The sequence below is a fragment of the Danio rerio genome, chromosome 6, assembly GCF_049306965.1.
Source record: "Danio rerio strain Tuebingen ecotype United States chromosome 6, GRCz12tu, whole genome shotgun sequence".
Taxonomy (NCBI): Eukaryota; Metazoa; Chordata; class Actinopteri; order Cypriniformes; family Danionidae; genus Danio; species Danio rerio.
This window is the reverse complement of record NC_133181.1, coordinates 53810057-53832522: the sequence shown is the minus strand read 5'-3', so window position 1 is coordinate 53832522 and position 22466 is coordinate 53810057. Positions and strand designations below refer to the sequence as shown.

Here is a 22466-nt window from a genome sequence, read left to right as displayed (position 1 = left end):
AACTCATAACTGTTGTCATTTATCTTCGCCATTATGACAGTATATAATATTTTACTAGATATTTTTCAAGACACTTCTGTACAGCTTAAAGTGACATTTAAAGACTTAACTATGCTAATTAGGGTAACTAGGCAGGTTAGGGTAATTAGGCAAGTTATTGTATAACGACAGTTTGTTCTGTAGACTAGCGGGAAAAAAATTAGCCTAAAGGGGCTAATAATTTTGTCCTTAATGTTTTTTTTTTTTTAAATTAAAACTGCTTTTATTCTAGCCGAAATGAAGCAAATAAGACTTTTTCTATAAGACAAAATATTATCAGACATACTGTGAAAATGTCCTTTCTCTATTAAACAACATATGGAAAATATTTAAAAAAGAAAAAAAATCAAAAGGGGGCTAATAATTCTGTCTTCAACTGTATATGTTTTTCGTTTGTTTGTTTGTTTGTTTTTGTTTTATATTGCTTTTTATAAGGCTTGACAGGAAAACACTTTGAAATGCTTACTTACAGGATTCAGGACTCAGCAAAGTGTGTGCAAGTGAGGTGTATTTATAGTCTTGTTAATCAGTCCTCACGAGCTTCAGCTGCGTGTTTGCAATCAATAATAATCTGGAATTGGTGTGTGTGAGGTGCATGATAGGATATGTAGTCCAGTTCAGTGGTGGATGTGTAGTTAGTAAATGTTTTCCAGTGATCTGCACAGGCTAGATTACTGGTGATTGTGACAAATACAATCAAATTGTGAGTTCACGGAAATTGTTTCTATTTAGTTGAATGAGCTTTCATTAAAAAAAATGTTAAAAGGAACCGATTTCATTAATTGCAGTGCTCAAAAAAATCATGATTATGCATAAAAGTGTATAAAAATTAATTCATTACTGAATTTTGCATTAAAGTTGATGAATTTATCAAATGTAACTTGTAGCACACTCACTCGTGTTCGCGTAGAACCTGTATATTTCAACCAGCTAGCTAAAACTTGCAAATCTGAGACAATCTAAACTGAGATATAAAAGCCCATTTGTGAAAAACAAATGGTATAGCGGGACACGAAATTAGTTATCTATATGGTTTGTGGTGAAAATAAGCTTGAGAAGGAAATAATATGTGCTATAATGCCTCCTGTAGTAATGCTGAGAATGCAACATGTGCTTTTTATTGCGTTCTGACACTATTTTTAGCTTTATATCACAGTAAGCTTACTACACAGCATAACCCAATCAAATATTTTCAAAATATTTCAAGAGCCTATGATGTATAGGAATGATTGTTTACGGGAGTACTGAGATGAGCTGCACAAGGACAGCAGATCTAATCAAAACAAGTGGCTGTTGTAAACACGCTTACCGAAACACATGGTAGCATCTGGCTCCTTGTCTCAGCGCTCTAAACTTCCATGCAGACTTCACACCGAAATCTGCAGACTAATTAACACCTGTCATGTCACGCAAGGCTTTCAGAGGATGCAAGTGAGATTTTTATCATCATGGCTGGCATTCTAAAGGAAGATAAAGCTTTTGAACACAATGAAATAGAACTGCACGTCAAATGAAAAGTATTATTCGTGTTATTGTTTTATGGTTTACTAAAAAACATGATTTGTTGGATTTACTCAATTGTTTGAAGCTGGTGAAGTGGTTCCAAACAATTTGAATGGGCTGAATTTAAACAAACAAATTAAGTTGAACATTACTAAATTTAATTTGTTTAAATTCAGTCCATATAAATTGTTTGTAAATACTTTCCCCCCAAAAATGTAGTAAATCCAATGGACCATTTTTCTGTGCTTTTTTTTAATGACTTTTCTTATATTGTGTTGTATAACCTTTTGTGCATGTAAAAAGTCAGTAGATGTTCAAAGCTCAAAGTGGACGCTAAAGATTTTTGAGTTATTTATTTGAGTCTCCAAAAGAAAGAACTGCCTAAATCAAGTAACTCTACTTTTACTTCCTGCACAAACTTATTTAGATTTCGAATTCAGAACCATGAACACTGATACTTTCAACTGAGGCCTGAAAAAGTTTGTGTTGGTAACATATCAAAAAGGATGAGGATTGATGGTGCCAATAGCCTCGTGGGCAGTGCACCGACCTGTAGCGCCATTCTGATTCAGGATTTCTGAGTTCTGTCTCCTAGGCTTTTCCCAATCCCTAACCCCTAATTTGTTTTTCCAATTTCGCTTGCTGACAAATTACTTTAAAATCATAACAACGGGAAAAAAAGAAGGATAAAAATTTGTGCTCAGATTGACGTTATAGAACAACACCATTGTTAATGCTTGCTTTATTATGTTTGAAAATAGTGCATCTGGAGTAGAAATGGGGCCATTTTGGATCCATCATAAATGTAAGGGCTGTAGAGCAAACAGAACAGACTGGGTCATGTTTTGACCAATTAGAGCAGAGTAAGCTTTCATCTCATATTTTACAGATCTTTGAAGCAACTATTTCGGAATCTGTGAGAAAAAAGCACTGATGATGCAAAGTATATGACGGCAGTTAAAGTATTAGTTTTCTATGCTTGTTTTTTTTTTTTTGGTTTTGTTTTTTAATATTGCATATACAGCTAAAATCTAAATTATATTGTGATTCAGTTATTTATTTTATTTTGTATTTCTTTTTTCTTTTTAATTTTTTTTATGTTATTAGTACTATTATTTTTTTATTTTATCTATTTGATGCTTTACAGGGGAAGGAAATTTACACAGTATTTTCAATAATATTTTTTCCTCCGGAGAAATTCTTAAATATTTAGCTTGTTTGTCTGAATTGAAATACATTTTTAATTTATTTTACACAATTTTAACGTCAAAACTATAAGCGACTTGAAGAATTAAAATATTTTTCTATTGGCTGCAAAACAAACCACTGTTTTCCAACAGCCTAAGTATCCTAACTTGTCTGGTTAACAAAATAACATATTTTAATTACACTTGTAGTTGAGTAATAGTTATTAGAAACTAGTTATTAAAATAATTCTAAAACCCATGCTGTAAAAATATTTAAAATTTTTAAATTACAATAATATAAATTATTGTAAATAAATAAAGAATTTAAATTACAGGGCTAATAATTTTGATGTTAACTATGTAAAGCTCCAAAACTAAATAAGAAACCATTAAAATACATAATGAGGAACTTTAACGTGATTCCATATACAGTACATGACTACATTCGGTTACACCGAAGATGCTCAATCTAGGGCCCATGAGCCAAAGTTGGCCCGTGGAAACGTTTGATTTGGCCTGCCATGCCATCTGAGAAGAGAGGTGAAATTATAGGGATGTTTTAGTGATTGTCATCTCAAATGTTTTTTTTTTTTAATAAGCTACAAAAAAGCTAACAGAGATTAAATGTTTTCATTTAAATGCTGTATTTTTGTTTAAAATGTCTATATAGCCACCTGACAGATAGAGGACAATGCAAAGACTTTGGTGATCAACTCAAGGCAAAAACAGATTCAGCGTTTTCAGAATTGAGCTCCTGCATTAATACAATTCAAAGTGACATCTTATATTTATTTTTAAATATTATGAAATAAATTAGGACGTTACCCATGGCAACTTTAATGTAAAATATTTTGGTTCATTTAATGTTATTTGGTTTTTGACCCTTCATACGAAAAGTTTGGGCACCCCTGTGTTACACAGCGCAATCAAATGTATTTTTTTTAATCAAATAAGGTTGTATGTCGTATGAATATACAGTCTGTTTCGTCACTTTAAATGCCTTACATTATAGTTGTAGTCACTTTACATACATAAAAACAAAATAAAGTTGGCTTCTGTCTGTTTTGGCCCCATCGCTGCATTCCGCTATCATTAGAAATGTTGTTATATAATTAACTGTTTCTTAATGACAAGCACCTCATGATGAAAATAACCCGCACTTCATTGTGTTGCAATTACAAAGATCACTGTAGCTTGACAAAAACAATGTTCCTCAATATAGAATGATTCTGACGTTTAATTAAAACACAAACTCTCCTCTGCTTTTTCCAGGAAACCAAAATCAACTGCGTGCGACTTGCCACCAAAGGTATGAGAATTGTTTCACTTCTTGTTAGCTTGTGTGAATGACACATTTTATTATTATTATTATTATTAAATATTGATTTACTCATTGATTTATTTGCTTGTTCCTTTGTATATTCAGATGAGACAAAGTTCGTTCTTTGGCTGGGTTGATATATTCCCTGTAGCCCAACACACTCAATGAAATCAAGTAATGTTTTGGTTGGAATTAAGCAGATGTAATATTAAAATGCTTGGTATTATTAAGAGAACGTTGATTTTATAGTGGAACCCATTACTAAACATGATGAGGAACAACAACAATAAGAAAAAAGGACAAAGCCTTTTTATTGTAGAGTCTGAAAAAGCTGAGTCGCATCAGACTGAGATTAGCGCTCCCGGTTTCATTGACAAATCTCAAATCCCATTTTATTTTACCTGCATGATTATCTGCCTCTGGCCAACAATTCTGTTCAGTTTCTTTTGCTCCATTTCATTTCCCCTTCTCTCCTAGTAAAAAAAAGACCCTTTTACATAATCACTTCCAGGAACAGAGCAATCACAAGAGACTTTCTATTACTTAATGGACATCACAGATAAAGAGACACTATAGCCGTGCAGCGCTACAGACTCATCACATTTGATTTCTTCCCCATTCTTTCTTTTTCCCATTTTCTTTTGTTCGTTTTAGCTTTTTTTTCTCCATCTCCTTCAATAAGCTTGCTTCTGCACACACCTGTTTGTTTGTTTGTTTTGCTCAACTCATTTTATTTTGCTCCATGTCAGGTTTTTTTTCCTCTTCCTGTTTAATTTCATTTGGTCATGGCCTGTTTTCCTTTCATATCCCAGATAGATCTGTCCTGAGTTGGGTTCTTATTAAAATAAAAATCACTTTTGTGTTTCTGCTTTAGGAAGACATGCTTTGTGCGAGCCTTCTTAATGTTAGCGCTTTGAATAGGTTTAGATTATGGGGTGAATTCACTAAGCGGTTGTGTGACATTTGCACAAAAACCCTGCATCTTATTCACTCAGCTCCTGCAATCTACTTTAATGAGTATGAAATGGCGATGCACTGTATTTAAGTAATTGCCATTCATTTCTGTGCAAACATCCCGCCTTTCAGTGTGCATTAGACTATGACTTAATCAGGCACGGCACAAATACTTACTACTGCGAAGTAGGCGGTAAATGAAATTTCTTTAAGATTTGTTTAATTCTGGATTTAAAGAGGTCACATGATGCTATTTAAAGGGTACTAGAAAAGGTGAACATTCAAAAAAGTACACTGAAAAAAAATTATTTAAAGATGATTCCTTGGATTTACTATTTTTTATTTAAGTGGTTGTAAACAATTTATTTGAGCTGAATTTAAAGAAATAAATTGTTGATCATTACTACATTTAATTTCTTTGTTTAAATTCAACCCATATAAATTGTTTGCAGCAATTATGCAGTAATATATATATATATATATATATATGTATATATATATATATATATATATATATATATATATATATATATATATATATATATATATATTTTTTTTTTTTTTTTTTTTTTAGGTTGTATTTTTCACACATAGCAGCACCTCAATTCCAGATCTATCTGAAATGCTCTGGAGTGCATTTATGAAAACCATGGTTAGCCAGCTAAGGTCGCAAGTTCCGTTATTACAAACAAAGTTTGTTGATTTGGCGTTTTCCAAATCCATCATTCTAACAAACATTCACAAACTGCATCGCTTGTTTCCAACTACACCTCTAAAGTTTTAGTTAAAAGCATAGTTCCTGGTTGTGTTCTATGCCCAGTTATCCCCCTATGCCCTATTTGTTTAGAAAGTTCCAACATTTAACTTGGAATGATTTTTTTAAAAAAGCATTAAAGTCATCTCTCTTAGGTGTGATTAGCTTTCAAAGTTTTTAGCAATCTTCATATTGTCAATGTGTTGCCTTCGCAATGCACTTATGAAAACATTTATGCCACTTTGAATGCAGCCGTGGCTCATGACCAACGCTTTAGGTGACCTATTATTTAAAAGTGGAATTAACGTTACATCTACAAACCTTTAGAAAACAAAAATATATAGCATATGTTAATGCTTTTAATTTATAGTAGGCTATTTATTAAGAAATGTACACTGGCCTATTGGTTAGAACATTTCTGCAGTGGTTTGAATGTCAGATTGTAAAAGTAGACTTAAAATAAATAAATAAACAATGCCCTCCTTAATAATATTATTAATGATAATAATAATAATAATAATAATAATAATAATAATAATAATAATAAATCAATAATAATATTAATTATTATTATTGTTAGTATTTAGCAGATTTTTTTTTCAATTTCTTAATAAATGGCCTACTGTAAATTACAACCATTAGTCTAACGATTTAGATGATTTATAGATGAGATTAGTGTTGACTAAGTGGTTTTTATGTTTTAGAGTTGAATAAGGCATATTCTCAATAATATTTGTGAAGGAAACTTATATTGAAAACGTATTGGCCTTATTGGCCTTATATGTGCCATGCATATATTTCCATTTATATAGAAAAAGAGTGCATGTTTTTATCAAAACTAATATTTTATATAATAAAAAATATAATATTTTTTAAATGTCGGTGCGTGTAAAGCAGCATAATTTGCACAAAATATGAGCTTTTTCCCTAAAGAATTTGTTACTCCACCCGATTTAGAACATCATTATGGACGTTTTACGTTATAACTAACGTAGTTCAAACGTGTAACTCATCACTACATAGTTATTTTCCCAAATGATGCATGGTACTATGATAGTTTAGCCACGAGTTATGTCGTTATTTTGGAAACGCACCTCTGGTTTGGAATCTACAAAGCCCCTCCTACTGAAAAGTCTGAAGTGCTCTGATTGGCCAACTGACCCAGTGCATTGTGATTGGCCAAATACAACAAACGTGTTAAAAATGTAGCTCCTCTTATCGTAATCATCAGATTTAGCTTTTAAAGCGACGGTTAGCATACACACATTTGAGCATTTGAGTTAGAATCAGGTTCACATTTAAACTCATTTTTACAGCATGGCATCAATACTACTATTCTCTAAAGTAGTATTAAACTAATATTTCAAACTGTCATTTGCAAGTTAGTGGGGAGTAATATGCAGGTATCCTAACACTAAAGCAAAAGCAAAGCATTACAAAGCATCATATGGCCTCTTTAAAAAAACAGTTTAGTTGTTTGAATCGCAGTGATAAATCAATGTTTATTAGTATATCATGATTTTGCCAAGTACGATGCGGTCCTGGATTAACATCTATTTTGATCCTGGAACATCATTTTTGTTTTAATGTAATCTATACCCATTCCCTATCCCTAAATCCAACCATAACTGGAAATTATTCCTAAAATCAGAGGGGAATATTAGTTGGATAACACTCATTTAGAAGTACATAAACCTAACTGTAAGCCTAAACATACACTGTAAACATATCCCTTAATTCTGATTGGCTGATTGAATGTTGTTCCAGGAACAATATAGATGTTATTCCAGGAACGTGTCCTACTTAGTGAAATCAGGTTGCCGTGTTTAATACCAGTTCACAATGTTAAAGAGTGGAACTCACTTCCTAGCATTTAGAATAGTCACTTAAAGGGTTAGTTAACCCAAAAATGAAAATGGTCCCATGGTTTACCCACCCTCAAGGCAACTTAGATATATACGCCTTTTTTCTTTCAGCCAAATTCTGTCAAATTTATTTAAAATAATAACTAATACCTATTTTAAGCTCTACAAGGGCAGTGGGTGGGATTTGTGTCCCAATCAATGTGCTTTTCTAAATAAAATGTCCATATTTAAAACATTAGAAACAGTGTTGTTCCACTAACTGTCATATGTGTGTTTACGAGAGACTGCCTTTCTTGAGTGGATGCCTTTAGGGTAATTAAATCATGGGTTAATATTAATTTTGGGGTGAACTAACCCATTGGGACATGCCGTTCTGAATTTAGCATAAATTCTGTAGCGTCACTCGCATAAAAATAGCTTAATACAGAACTGCACAACTGCTGCATAATTTATTTAATTTAAAATTACATTTATAAAAGCGACGGCAGACGCAACGTCTTAGTGCATTCCCCCTAAATCTATTTCAAAGTTCAAATATGCAATTGGAGATTTAGAATAAAAGTTTTCCGAAGCCACACAAGAAATCAATTCATAAAATTTTCTGTAAGTCTTATGTCAGTTCCACTAGATGATTCTGGAGTAATATTAACTTCTTCCATTGCGAAATAGCCTACCTGTTGTATATCCTATACATTTGAGTTTCCTTTCCAGCCAAATGTTACTCACTCAAAGGAAGCTCGGATGATCGAGTTGAAAGCATAATTCTTTAGACTATTTTTTCTTTCCTTCTTTTCTCTCATGCATGCCGGCCTGGAACGTAAAACCTTGTCTTAGTGGTAATAGGTAGGGGACAAAATACCACGCCCTACATACTTGTCATTCCCAGTGAAGGTGAATATTATTCCATAGTCAAACTTTTCTTTCTTCTTTGTTCTTTCCATCCACATTTCCTCTGCTGTTGTTTCCTTCTCTCCTTTTGTTTGGTTTTCAGCCCTCGTTCCTTTATTCTGCTTCTCTCCATCCACATTTTAATGCATTTTTTGCATGTCTGGTTCACTAAAACGTCTAGCTGGTTCTCATTGACTTCATTGACACTTTTGTAATTTGGGACCCTGCGAATGTACAGTGCCGCCCACATGTCTCAGATAATCGTATTATCAATAATATTTCATGTTTAAAAACAACAGATATCCCCTTTCTACTGGAGTTTTGCTCATGACCTTGTTATGCTCTGAACAATTGAATTCATAAAACATCTAATATTCTGTAGTATTAAAAGTTATTGCCTTAGTAATTATACAGCTATACTTTTGATTACTGTTTGTTAATTGAAAGGAAAGTAAATGCAGTTGTATGAACAGTTGAAGTCAGAATTATCAGCCTATTATATATATATATATATATATATATATATATATATATATATATATATATATATATATATTTTAAATATCAAAAAATATATTTATATAATATATATATATATATATAATAGGCTGATAATTCTGACTTCAACTGTTTATACAACTGCATTTACTTTCCTTTCAATTATATATATATATATATATATATATATATATATATATATATATATATATATATATATATATATATATATATATATATAATATATGCAGGAACCAGGAACTATATATATATATATATATATATATATATATATATATATATATATATCTCAAATAATGTTTAACATAGCAGGCAAATTTTCATAATATGTCTGACAATATTTTTTCTTCTGGAGAAAGTCTTATTTGTTTTATTTTGGCTAGAATAAAAGCAGATTTACATTTTTTAAGCACAATTTTAAGGTAAATATTATTAGCCCCTTTAAGCTATATATTTTTAATAGTCTACAGAATAAACCATCGTTATACAATAACTTGGCTAATTACCCTAACCTAGTTAACCCAATTACCCTAGTTAAGCCTTTAAATGTCACTTTAAGCCGTATAGAAGTGTCTTGAAAAATATCTAGTAAAATATTATGTACTCTCATCATGGCAAAGATAAAATAAATCAGTTATTAGAAATTAGTTATTAAAATTATTATGTTTAGAAATGTGTTGAAAAAAAATCTTCACTCTGTAAGGAGAAATGATTGGAAAAAAATAACAGAAGGCTAATAATTCAGGGGGGCTAATAATTCTAACTTCAACTTTAGTTATATAGCATTTTGTAAATTTATACACCTAAAATTCATGATAATAAGACATAGATGTCCTGGATTATTTTATTAATTTCATATGATATAAGCATTTATTAGTTAGATTATAACAAATTTACAGTTCTTCATTTATTTGTTTATTTATTTTTAATGAATATTTAAATCAGTTCATGAAATAATATTCTAAATAAGAAACTAAAACAGTCAGGTTATGTGAATATTTCTTAAAGAGTTAGTCATTCATATAATTGATTTGTTCATATAGCTGATTCATCCAAGAATGAAGGTAATGTGTCTCTTTATGAATTAATCATTGGTTCACCTGATTTGTTCAATGCGCAGATTCATTTAGAAACAAAACACTCTTTTTTTTGCTTTGACTTCATAGGTATTGTTAGAAAAATGGGACTTATGCGCTTACACACTCAACAGCATAGTATATAAAGGTAGTGTCGTCCCAAATGGAGCACTAACGTTTTTTACTTAAGCGGAAATTCAAACTAGTGTCAAATTACTGAAATAATTGACCAAACTCCTAAATAATACCTACCATGAGTATAACTGCATTCACCATCTGGAGGTGATAAACACTCTTGTAGGAGAATACTGCTTTCACAATCCAAAATAAACAAAGTAATCCAACACCAGTGCCTGAAGGCTCCGCCCCTTCCGCTACATGAGCAAAGCAGCAGCTATTGAGTATGTGAAGTGTCCAACATTTCACACTTCATTTTAACGGTTCAATAAGTGCATCATTTGGGTAATTAAAAAGCACTCATTACACTATTTATACTACAAAATGGTGTAGAATATTATGCAATTTGGGACACACCTATAATTATGCCAAATAATTCTGTTAAATATACAGTTTGAACGTATTATTAATCAAAACAGATTTGTTATTAGGGACAAAATCTCCAGGCATGTGAAATTGCACGCATTGCTCAAAAGATAATGTTGGCCCACACAAAATCTGCGTGCACAGAACTCCACTGATTTTCGCAGATTTGTGGCCCATCGTTGAGTCTGTCTTGTGTAATTGTGTGTAAATTTATATTTATTTAATTTTTAAATTAATTTCACTAATATTATTGCGATACAATAATTTTAATATTAAAATGTTCATATAGTTTATTTACAATAAAGTTTCTAAAGGGATATTTTCTGTCTTTTAGTAGAGATATTATATACCAAAAAATTTTGATATTATATACCAAAAACGTTGATCTAATTGGATTTGGATTGTAAACATTAAATAAAAGTAAAATTAATAATTTTTTATTTCATATATTAAGTTTCAATTTAAGATACTCCTAAAACCATTCCATACAAATATGCCAATTTTCACAAAATTCTTCACAGAAATAGCAAAAAATGTCTGCAGATTCTGTCTGGCTCTAGATATTGCTTATATCATATCATAAAAATATAATACAGTGTATCTTGAATTAAAAAAGCCCTGTGTTATTGTAGCTATTAATCAAGCTATTAAGTGTAACTCTTTAATTCTTGCTCAGAAATAAACTAATCTATTTGGACCATGTTTCTTTAAATGTTTAGATATAAATATATTTGACAGTGGAGCTTAATAAGCTTTTGAGCAAAATGTGAGCATAAAGTGATATATGTTGCCTTACCTAAACACTCACCCCTTACATGTGACCGCTTCACCCAACATGACCCCAGTCATACACTCTGACCCTGCCAGCCTAACCGGTGTGTGTGTGCGTGCGTGTGTGCGCGTGTATGCATGTGTGTGTTTGCCAGCATGTGTTAATGTATAAGAGTATGCTTGTATGTTTGTGTTCTTGTTATTTATGATATGTATTTCTGTGCACATTGAGTCTGAAAGAATGCGTTTATACTTTGCTGTTCAATTTGTGTATTGTACATTTGTATATTTCTCCACTTGTTCTATTAATTATATAAACTGAACAACAGATGTCAAGCTTTTGCACACATGCACATGCACGCACGCACACACACACACACACACACACACACACACACACACACACACACACACACACACACACACACACACACACACACACACACACACACACACACACACACACACACACACACACACACACACACACACACACACACACACACACACACACACACAGGTGTCATCTCTTTAGTTCCAGTGCAGTATGCTCCACGTTTCATTGCTTCTCCATTTCACTCTGCAGTCACATAAAATATGTTCAATTGCGCAGACTGAAATTACAAATTGCTTGCACTAAAATGTCTGGCTTATCTAAAGGCTCCTGCTGGATGTCTGTGTTGCACAGGAGCTAGTCAACTTTTAGCCAGCCAGTGATCCGTTGCAATGCTTAATTGCCTGAATTAGGCAGATTAAAGCTTGCTTTTAAATACATATTTTGTCATCCAGTTATATTAATAATGATTATATTTTGAGAGCTGAATTTGAGGGTACGGTGGCCTTAAAATGATTGTACAATTGAATATTCATGCAGTGGTATTGTACTGGATGGCAAAGTATTTATATTAATATTATATTATTTTTATGAAAATGTAATGGAGACCAGCTAGTGAAGTGCTATGCAGGTAAACCTCGCTCCTCTGACCTCTAAGTTGCTCTAGCAACACACCTTAGAGGGCATGGTCTTTAGCCTCCTTGTTAGAGCAATATACTCCCATGCAAAGAATTTTTCGGTTTGATCCCAGCTCAGCGCAGGTCGGGTACAGTAGGACTGATATGTTACATGCGGGGGCTCGTCCGGGATTTGAGTGAGGTTCAGGGGGGTGAGTGAAATGGAGACCAGTTAGCGAAGTGCTATGCAGGTAAACCTGATTCCTCTGACCTCTAAAGGTGCTCAAGCGACAGAGGCTAGAGGGCATGGTCTTTAGCCTCCTTGTTAGAGCAAGCGACTCCCATGCAAAGAATCTCCGATTTGATCCCAGTTCAGCATAGGTTGGGTGCAGAAGGACTGGTGGGTTACATGTGGGGGCTCGTCCGGGATAGGGGTGATGTTTAGGGGGGTGAGTGTAACAGAAACCATCTAGCGAAGTGCTATGCAGGTAAATCTCACTCCTCTGACCTCTAAAGGTGCTCAAGTGACAGACACGATAGGACATGATCTTTAGCCTCCTTGTTAGAGCAACCAACTTCCGTGCAAAGAATCATTGGTTCAAACCCAGCTCAGCGCGGGTTTGGTGCAGTAGAACTAGTGGGTTACGTGTGGGAGCTCGTCCGGGATGGGAGTGGTGTTTGGAAGGGTGAGTTTAACGGAGACCAGCTAGCAAAGTGCTATGAAGGTAACCTCACTTCTCTGACCTCTAAAGGTGCTCTAGCATCATGCACTAGAGGCCATGGTCATTAGCCTTCCTGTTAGAGCAACAGACTCCCATGCAAAGAATTGGCGGTTTGATCCCAGCTTGGCGTGGGTTGGGTGCAGGAGAATTGGTGGGTTATATAAAGAAATAAAAAACAAATACACTTTCCCAAGCAAAACATTTTGCAAAAATAATTTGTTTATCCAGCACCAACTCCCATGCAAAGACTCATCAGTTCGATCCCAGCTCAGCATGGGTTGGGTGCTGTAGGACTAGTGGGTTACATGGGGGGCTCGTCCGGGATGGGAGTGAGGGGGTGAGTTTAATGGAGACCAGCTAGCGAAGTGCTATGTAGATAAACCTAGCTCCTCTGACCTCTAAGGTGCTTTAGTGACAAACGCTAGAGGACATGGTCTTTAGACTTCCTGTTAGAGCAACCGACTCCCATGCAATGATTCGCCTGTTTGATTCCAGCTTTTCGTGGGTTGGGTGCAGGAAGATCGGTGGGTTACATAAAGAAATAAAAACAAATACACTTTCCCAAGCAAAACATTTTGCAAAAATAATTTGTTTATCCAGCACCAACTCCCATGCAAAGAATCATCAATTCGATCCCAGCTAAGCCCGGGTTGGGTGCTGTAGGACTAGTGCGTTAAATGCTGGAGCTCGTCCGGAATGGGAGTGAGGGGGTGAGTCTAATAGAAACCAGTTATTGAAGTGCTATACAGGTAAACCTCACTTTTCTGACCTCTAAAGGTGCTCTAAGGACAGATGCTAGAGGTTATGGTCTTTAGCCTCCATGTTAGAGCAACCAACTTCCATGCAAAGAATCATTGGTTCAGTACCAGCTTAGCGTGGGTTCGGTGCAGTAGAACTAGTGGGTTACACGTGGGGGCTTGTCCGGGATGGGAGTGATGTTTAGAAGGGTGAGTTTACCAGAGATCAGCTTGCGAAGTGCGATACAGGTAAACCTCACTCATCTGTCCTCTAAAGGTGTTCTAGCGACAGTCATTAGAGGCCATGGTCTTTAGCCTCCTTGTTAGAGCAACCGACTTCCATGCAAACAATCAGTGGTTTGATCCCAGCTCAGAGCCGATTGGGTGCCGTAGGACCGATGGGTTTCACGTTGGGACTCATCCAGAATGGAGTGAGGTTTATTGGGGTGAGACCAGCTAGCAAAGTGCTATGCAGGTAAACCCCACTCCTCTGACCTCTAAGGTGCTCGATCAACAGACGCTAGAGGACATGGTCTTTAGCCTACTTGTTAAAGCCACTGACTGCCATGCAAAAAAAAAATGGGTTGAGTACAGTAGGATCGGTGGGTTACAAAAATAAATAAAAACAAGAATAAAAACTAGCAAAATTAGCAAAAATAATCCCAAAAATATCCAGCACTAGAATTTGCTAACATGTGATTTTAATTTTGTTTGCCAGTTCTATTTCTATATGCAATAAAAATACCTAATATTTTTTTAACAAAAATGCTAATCTTAAAGTATGCACAGTTTGAGCTTGAAATCAAATACACATTTTGACATGCAATTGCAAGGATCATAATTATATTGTTGAGTATACAGTGGTCTTAAAAATGAACTGCCCGCTTAAACAAATATGCATAAAATAGAGACTAAAATAATAATAATAATAAAGGACAGAACCAAGCTACATTGTAACAAAGCAGATTATGCATATACAGTACACTTTGAGCTTGGAATCAATAGTCAGTTTGCACAAATTCCTTTGTTTCTCAATGCTCCCATCTGGAATTTAACGGCATTTCACAAAAACTCCAGTAATGCAAAGGCAGATACACTTAAAAGTTGGAAACAAAGGGGATTTTGATCTAAATGTATTTAAAATCCACCCATTAACCTCTCCGTCTTTAGTGGACGAGAATGCTCTTACTTGAGCTATAAGGATCATGGGGTATTTGTATGACTGCTTGATCTTAATCCGAGTCCATTTGAGATTATAATCCTGTTAGGTGCATTCAATGATGCATTCGTAATCCTGTCGAACAATAGCAGTAGAGATGTCAGCTGTGATACGCACCCCCATAAACCCCCGCGTAATCCCTCGGCCTACAGACCTGCTTTAAATAAAGTTAGACAAAAGTACTGTTTTCACATGCTAACAGAGAATATCGCTGAACGCTGGCAATTAAAAAGGCAAACGCACCCACTCCTACACCCCCTGTATGGTGGGGATTAAGTGTTAATATATTGAGCTCTAGTAATAATTCCTCCGTGATACTTAATTTTACCCCCTGAAAAATAAAAGGATTTGCATGCTCGCATATTTTTACTGGGCATACAAACAGGGCTTGTGGGTGCATGGAAATATAGTGAGTGTTTCTTATCAAGGGCAGGCTGTTTGTGCATGTCTCTATTATTTTACATAACGCATTACTGTAAGCAGGAAATAGCACAGGTCTTAAAGTAGTGCTGCTGATCTTGATGATTCAGATTGCTTTGAGAGACATTATAATATGTCAAAATTATACACACACACACTGTATGAGCACTTAGAGTCACTTTTTATATTACATTAGCTTGTGGGTGGTACAGTATACTGTATGTGGAATTCACTATTTAATGCTCAAATGTGTAAAACATTGTCAAATCCTGAAACATATACTTTTAAAAATAAATTAAATAGATACATGCAACATTGGATCACAAAAAGATACTTTAAATTATTGGTTAGAGCTGTTTGTTTGCCTAGTGTTAAACATATTTGAATAAATTTAAGGACCTCATGTAGAACACTATAAATACAAGTGTTTTTTTACAAAGATGTCACATTAATTAGCTTATGAGTGGTAAAGTATATGTGGAATTCACTACTTAAATGTGGAAAACATTGTCGAATCCTAAAAAGTATACCTAAAAAAAGAAAAAAAAATACATGCAAAAAAAAAAAATAAAAAATAATACATGCAACATAAAAACTATACGTATATATTACACATATATTCATTCATTTTCCTTTGGCTTAGTTCCCTATTTATCAAGGGTTGCCACAGAGAATAAACAGTAATACTATTCCGGCATGTGTTTTACACAGTGGATGTCCTTTACATGACAGTTAGAACTGTTATTTCTCCGTGTTATAAACATTTAAAAAATCTAAAAGACATCCTGCAGGACACTCTTAATTTTTTTTTGCAACAATCTCATAGAAGAACACTTGTGGGTCCCCTAACAAGCTTTCATTGAACAGTTTGTCAAATAACCATTATTTTGTTAGGGAAGAGAATATTTTACTTTACTAAATACTTTTCTCTTTTCTACTTCTCTGCATATTCTACTTCTCCATATTTTTTTTAAATAAACTTTTCAACAGAACACACTTTTGGTTCAAAGAAGATTTCATTCAGTTGTTCTCAGTGTGTAGAACATTTAAATAATCAAACACAACCTTTGCATGAAGATTACGTTCTGCAATGGAAAAAAAATACCAATAAATCTAATTTTAAAAAACTGCTGGGATGTTACAGGTTCTTTATTAAGCAAAATACAAAATCTTGAGCAGTATAACAGGTCACACACTGGATACACCGCAACACAGCGCGCACATGACAGTTAAAAGTATCGACGCGTATGCCATTGAACAACTATTTTAGGTTCCCCAAAAGATCTTTCAGCAAACAGTTATTTTAACTATTTCAGCAACTATTTTTTCTTCTGAGTGTATGAAGAACATTCTAACAAAGAACTTTTTTTTATTGCTATAAAGAACATTTTCACAATGAGTTCAAAGGGTTTAATGAATTTTAATGATTCTTCAGAAAACTGTTGATGGAAATGGTAATAAATAAGCTTTGTTTTTCATTTCCAAAACCGAATTTGGTTCTAAAAAGGGTGTAAAACTGTTATAATCTTTGTTTTTAGTTTAAATTAATGTGACGACAGCATGCTTTAAAAATACAAATTCTTTATCGGCAGCTGTTTTCTCAAGAACCTTTAACATCCATTGAACACCTTTATCTCTTTCTTTATCTCGGAAGAAAAAGTATTTCTGCTGATTTCTTTTTTTTTTTACATGGTCAGTAGACTTTCAGAAAACCAAAACTTCATTTAGTTCTTGTTATTACACTCTCAGAAAAAAGGTACTGTACATGGTGGTACAAATAATGTTCCTTAAGGAGCAGTTTTGTAACGGTATGGTACAGAAAAGATGATATTCTTATTATACTGTTCTGTACCATTCATGAAAAATAGGTAGTGTTGGATAACTTCCTTGTTCCTTGTTTTTTTATTACAATATCTATGAAAATATATATTACTGGAAAGGCAAAGTGATTTATGAATAATTTCCATATTAAAACATTAATCATCATTTAAAAGCATGTTTAAAGAAACTCATATACCTTCATTATTAAGTTCTACAATACAAAACAACTGGTAAAACAAAACTATATATATTGTAAATTAAACATTTAAGGCATTTTTAATTAACATTTGGTAAGAATTTTCTGATAAATACATTTTCATCATTGATATCTGCGCCTTTTGGCGTTTGCTTTCCACTACACACATGAGCTGGCAAAAGTCCTGCATATACAGAGTGTTTATGCAGATGTTTTAGTATTGTAAAAGTAATCAAACATTTTGCATCTCAATGCAATACTTTTGCATAATTCTATTTCTATGTTAAAATTAAATCGGTTTAATTTACTTTTAAGTGATTACAAATGTATTGTGTGAATATTGGAGAAAAAAAAAGTTTTATATTCTACATGAGAGTGTGTTTCTGAGAGTATGCTGATCAGAATAGGTAGTATAAATATGTAAGAACATAATCAAATGAAAAGACGTCAAGCAGTCAGTATTTTTGTACTAGTTATAAAACATACATGCTAAATGCATGTGACCATTTTTAGATCTTGGCTACCAAATAGATCTCTATGCTAAGTCATATTATAATATTCAAAAAGGTTGGTGAAATAAGTCAATTGGATTGTGTTATAGTGCTGCCAAAGGAGGATGATATCAGAAAATAGACTCAAAGAACCACATCCCGGTTGAATGAGAGAGCGTTGTGTGTGTGTGTGTGAACTGTTGAACCCAATCAGATCAGGGCAGACTGGAGGACATGCAGTTCAGATGATAGAGCCAAAGGAAAAAACATAGTCCATTCGCATAGACCATACATAGAGCACCTTCTGACATCTGGGGAGAAAGCTAAATTGTGCCTGGAAAACACTCTAAAGACTAGCAAGGTTAGAAGAGAAGCGTGTTATTTTAAAGGTCAAAAGAACTGAAGTTGTGATCAAGTTCAGTTGCAGATACACGTGACTTGCTTATGTCATCTTTTGTTGTCTTCAAGATCCATTACAATTGAATGATTACTGATTGCAACGGCACTGAAAATTGCTGTCAGTACCTACATTTTCCTGTCAAATTTCTAAAGAAATGTTCTTTAGAAGCAAAGCTGAAGAATATTTTAAGGCTAATGAGTATATAAACACTAAAAGTAAGAATTATTAAAACAATTGAGAAAAATGGAATTTATTTGAGTCCGTTTCTAACTCAAAATTGTTAAAAAAAAAAAGTCCAACTTATGCCTTAAAGTAACACAAATAGAATTTTTAAATATAAATAAATTCAATGATGAAAGAAAAATAATCAAAAATAAAAAATATGATTATTTTGCTTAGACTATTGGCAGATTATTTAGCTTGTTTTAAGGAAAAACTCACTTCATTTAGACATATTATTACTGAAAACAACACAATTTTTGTTGCTTGTCTAGAAAACGCTTCTTGATTTAAGAATTTTTAGATATTTGTCATAGAAACAATACAAAAAGTGCAGTGTAGGCAAACATACAGTATACATAAAAAAATCCAGTCCTAAGTTTTTCAACATGCCTTACAAAAGAATTCAGGTTTAGCTCATCAACATACTCTTCTACAATCTCAGAAATAAAGGTACGCAAGCTGTCACTTGGGCGGTACCTTTTCAAAAGGTACAAATTTGTACCTAAAAGGTCCAAATTAATACTTCAAGGGTGCATATTAGTACCTAAAAAGTACAAAAGTGATTTCTTCAAAAATTGTAGGTACTAATATATACTTTTGAGGTACCAATAGGGACCCTTTAAGTACAAATGTATACCTTTTAAAAAGGTACCACCCCAGTGACAGATTGTGTACCTTTATTTCTGAGAGTGTAGAAATGAGTTTTTGGTTCAATTTTAGGTCTGTTGCGCTGAACTGTTCGGTTTGAGGAAAATCGAATTATTGAGCTCGCATGAAATCAAACCTCCCACATATAAAAAATATCGTTGGGCTAATATTGTATGTAACAGATTGTAAAACTGCCATGTTAAAAAAAAAACTCTCACAGCTGAGGTGAAGGTAAATATAACTTAATTGTATATTCTTCCCCTATGTATGTACATTAGGTATTTTCACTACCATTTATTTATAACTCAGTCATGAAGTCTATAAATGCTTTCTTCTTTATTAAGATTGATGTAGATCGTTGTGTAGATGAATATGTTTTATTCAGTTGCTTTTTTTAAATAAATAAAACCATTATAATCTTCTCAACAGTGAATTACAGCATAAACAAGCATCTTGAATTCTTTCATAGCAATAATGACAATTTCACAGTAGAATTACATGCCTGATGAAGGTAGATGAGCCGTTTGGTGAGGAGCCACGCTAATCTGAACAGTATTTGCGAAAAAGTCATGCATGGTTGTGCAGATTTTATACAGATATTATAATAACAATAAAGCAACAACAAAACATTGTGCATGCGAGAATGCAACCCCCATATCAACACACACAAATGAACACACACATCTGCATGAATCATCCTCTTTTTATCATTTGGCTAATCATACTTGAATGCTTGGGTTTCTTGTTTTGTATTATATTTTGGTTTACTCGCATTCTCTAACCCAGAATCCAAAGACCCTACAGTGTGTCATTTCCTCACAGTGATCATATGCAGTTGAAGTCAAAATTATTAGCCCTTTTTTCTTTTTCAAATATTTCCTAAACTATGTTTAAAAGAGAAGCAAATTTTTGACAGTAATTCCTATAATATGTTTTTCTTTCTGAGAAAGATTTAATTGGTTTATTATGGATAGAATGAAAGCTGTTTTTATTAAAAAAAAGAAAAAAAAACTTTTTAAGGCCATTATTATTAGCCCTCTTAACCATTTTTTTCCAGAGTGTCTACAGAACAAACCACTTATACAATAACTTACCTAATTACCCTAATATGCCTAATTAGCCTAATTAATTTAGTTAAGCGTTTAAAGGTGCTGTATTTAATTTTTTGACTCTTCTAAAGCATATAAATACCATAATAAGTTTGCAGATATTTAAGAAACAGTCTAAGTGATTCTTTTTTTAATCTGAAAGACAATGCTTAAGTCAGTCTTGTCTGTCTGTGGTCTGTCTTTGTTGTGGTCCCTTTAACCCGCCCAATGCCAGTTTAGACAATCATATTTCAGCACCCCGGGTTGCTTTGGTGGAAAACAGTGGCTGTTTCTCAATTCCAAGAACGCAGAGAATGGACTTGCGTTCTTGTGGAGACCGGTCTTGCCAAGTGTCCTCGGAAGAACGAACTCAGGAGACCACGAGGGCAGAGAACGCGTCCTTTGAGAATTGAGATGCTGCGTTCTTTCTGATGGTCATGTGACCTTCACGCGTTTTAAATGGAAATTATTTAAACATTACAGCCTTCATACAACGATTTATTGTTTTCTCCCTCTTCAAAATATAGACTTTGCATAAAAACATTATAAATATACTCTGCATAATATAAATAAAACTCATTTTAATACGAATTTCAGCAAACAAACAACCCTTAATGTGTTTATTCCTTTATTAAGATATTCATGTTAATGTTTACTTTCACCGTTTCATTTAGGGAAACTCCTGAGGTAAATAAGTGATATCTCTGAACTTTAATAATAAATCTAAATAAAAAGTCTGCGCTTCCCACCTCCAGTCACAATGACTTCTGGGACATCCAGAGCGAGTTCGGTGCTCAAGTCTGCATCAGTGCATCCTCGATATCAAGATCACATCCGGGAAGTTTCACGCGTCCTCCGTACTTGCGGTCTTGAGTATTGGAACTGAACTTAGGCAGCTGATGATGACGTTGCACGAGAACACGAGGACGCAAGACTGCTGAAGAACACATATTGAGAAACAGCCAGTGTATTTCATTCATTCAGTCAGGAAGGCTGTAGAGCAGGGGTCACCAACCCTGTTCCTGGAGAATTACCTTCCTGCAGAATTCAGTCCCAACCCTGATCAAACACACCTGAACCAATTAATAGTACCTAAAGCGCACTTGATAATCACAAACAGGTGTTTTTGGTCAGGGTTGCAACTGAAATGTGCAGGAAGGTAGCTTTCCAGGAAGAGGGTTTGTGACCCCTGCTCTACAGTATGCATCCGCGACCAAAAATGTGCCCTCTGATGGGCAGTAGGAGCCTCCAAATAGAGACGCAGATTTAGAGTTCCACATGAGGTGGTGATCAATTAGCAAATAATATAAATATTACTAGCGTAAACATTAGGTGAGCAGGTTAAATTGTAACCGTTTGCCAACAACACGCTATGTGATGAGATTTGCAGTGATAAACAACTGTGGCTGTTTGCACCAGATGAAGCATGACAGAAATATAAATGCAGCCATTCAGAAGCACAAAATAGTGCACTTACTGCACTCCAACATTATGGTAAGGTTTATATTCTAACTAATACATATTAAACCACTTTAGCATTATTAAATGTAGATGCTGAATCACTGATATGTATTGGTTTGCACTGAGTCACAATTGTAATGTTTAATTTCAAATGGTTTATTTTATTTTTAAGATCTGAGGTGAACCATCTGCTGCTGCCCTCAGTAGCATGGCAATAATTGTCATGTAAAATAGCATTTAAACTCACATTATTAGCATTTAATACTGAATAAAGCACAAGAGGTGTACCTGAGGTGATCATTGTCTGTTGTCTGTTGTTCACCTGCAAGAAATGGAAGCCGTTTCTAATGTATCAATTTGAGGTGTTGGTTAGGACAAAAGCACTTTTTAATATGGAAAATATTTCTTCTACCGCATGATGTTGCTTTTAGTTAGAACAAAATATTAATCAACATTTAGGCTCAATAGTCAGACATGCTCCTGTTGGTGTCATCAATCTGGCAACCTGCACTTGCGTGTGTTTTGAACCAGGAGTGCAATACCTAGTTTAACCACTGGGTCTCAAACTTACATACTACACCTTTAAATGTCACTTTAAGCTGAATACTAGTGTCTTGAAAAATATCTAGTAAAATCTTATATACTGTTATTATGTAATAACTGATAAAAG

The 22466-nt window shown here is 33.9% G+C and overlaps 1 protein-coding gene across 50 annotated transcripts in view; it reads left to right on the top strand.

The window, feature by feature from the left end:
- ptprt (protein tyrosine phosphatase receptor type T) overlaps positions 1–22466 on the top strand; it is a 519289-nt gene that overhangs the window by 343399 nt on the left and 153424 nt on the right. For 21 of the 50 annotated variants that reach the window (XM_068222062.2, XM_017356717.4, XM_073954645.1 and 18 more), the window contains exons 13-14: positions 4002–4038; positions 8458–8514. In XM_068222062.2, coding sequence (XP_068078163.1) covers positions 4002–4038; positions 8458–8514 — 94 coding nt within the window. The remainder of the gene's footprint in view (positions 1–4001; positions 4039–8457; positions 8515–22466) is intronic. The other 29 variants (XM_073954669.1, XM_073954668.1, XM_073954667.1 and 26 more) reach the window with 2 other exon arrangements.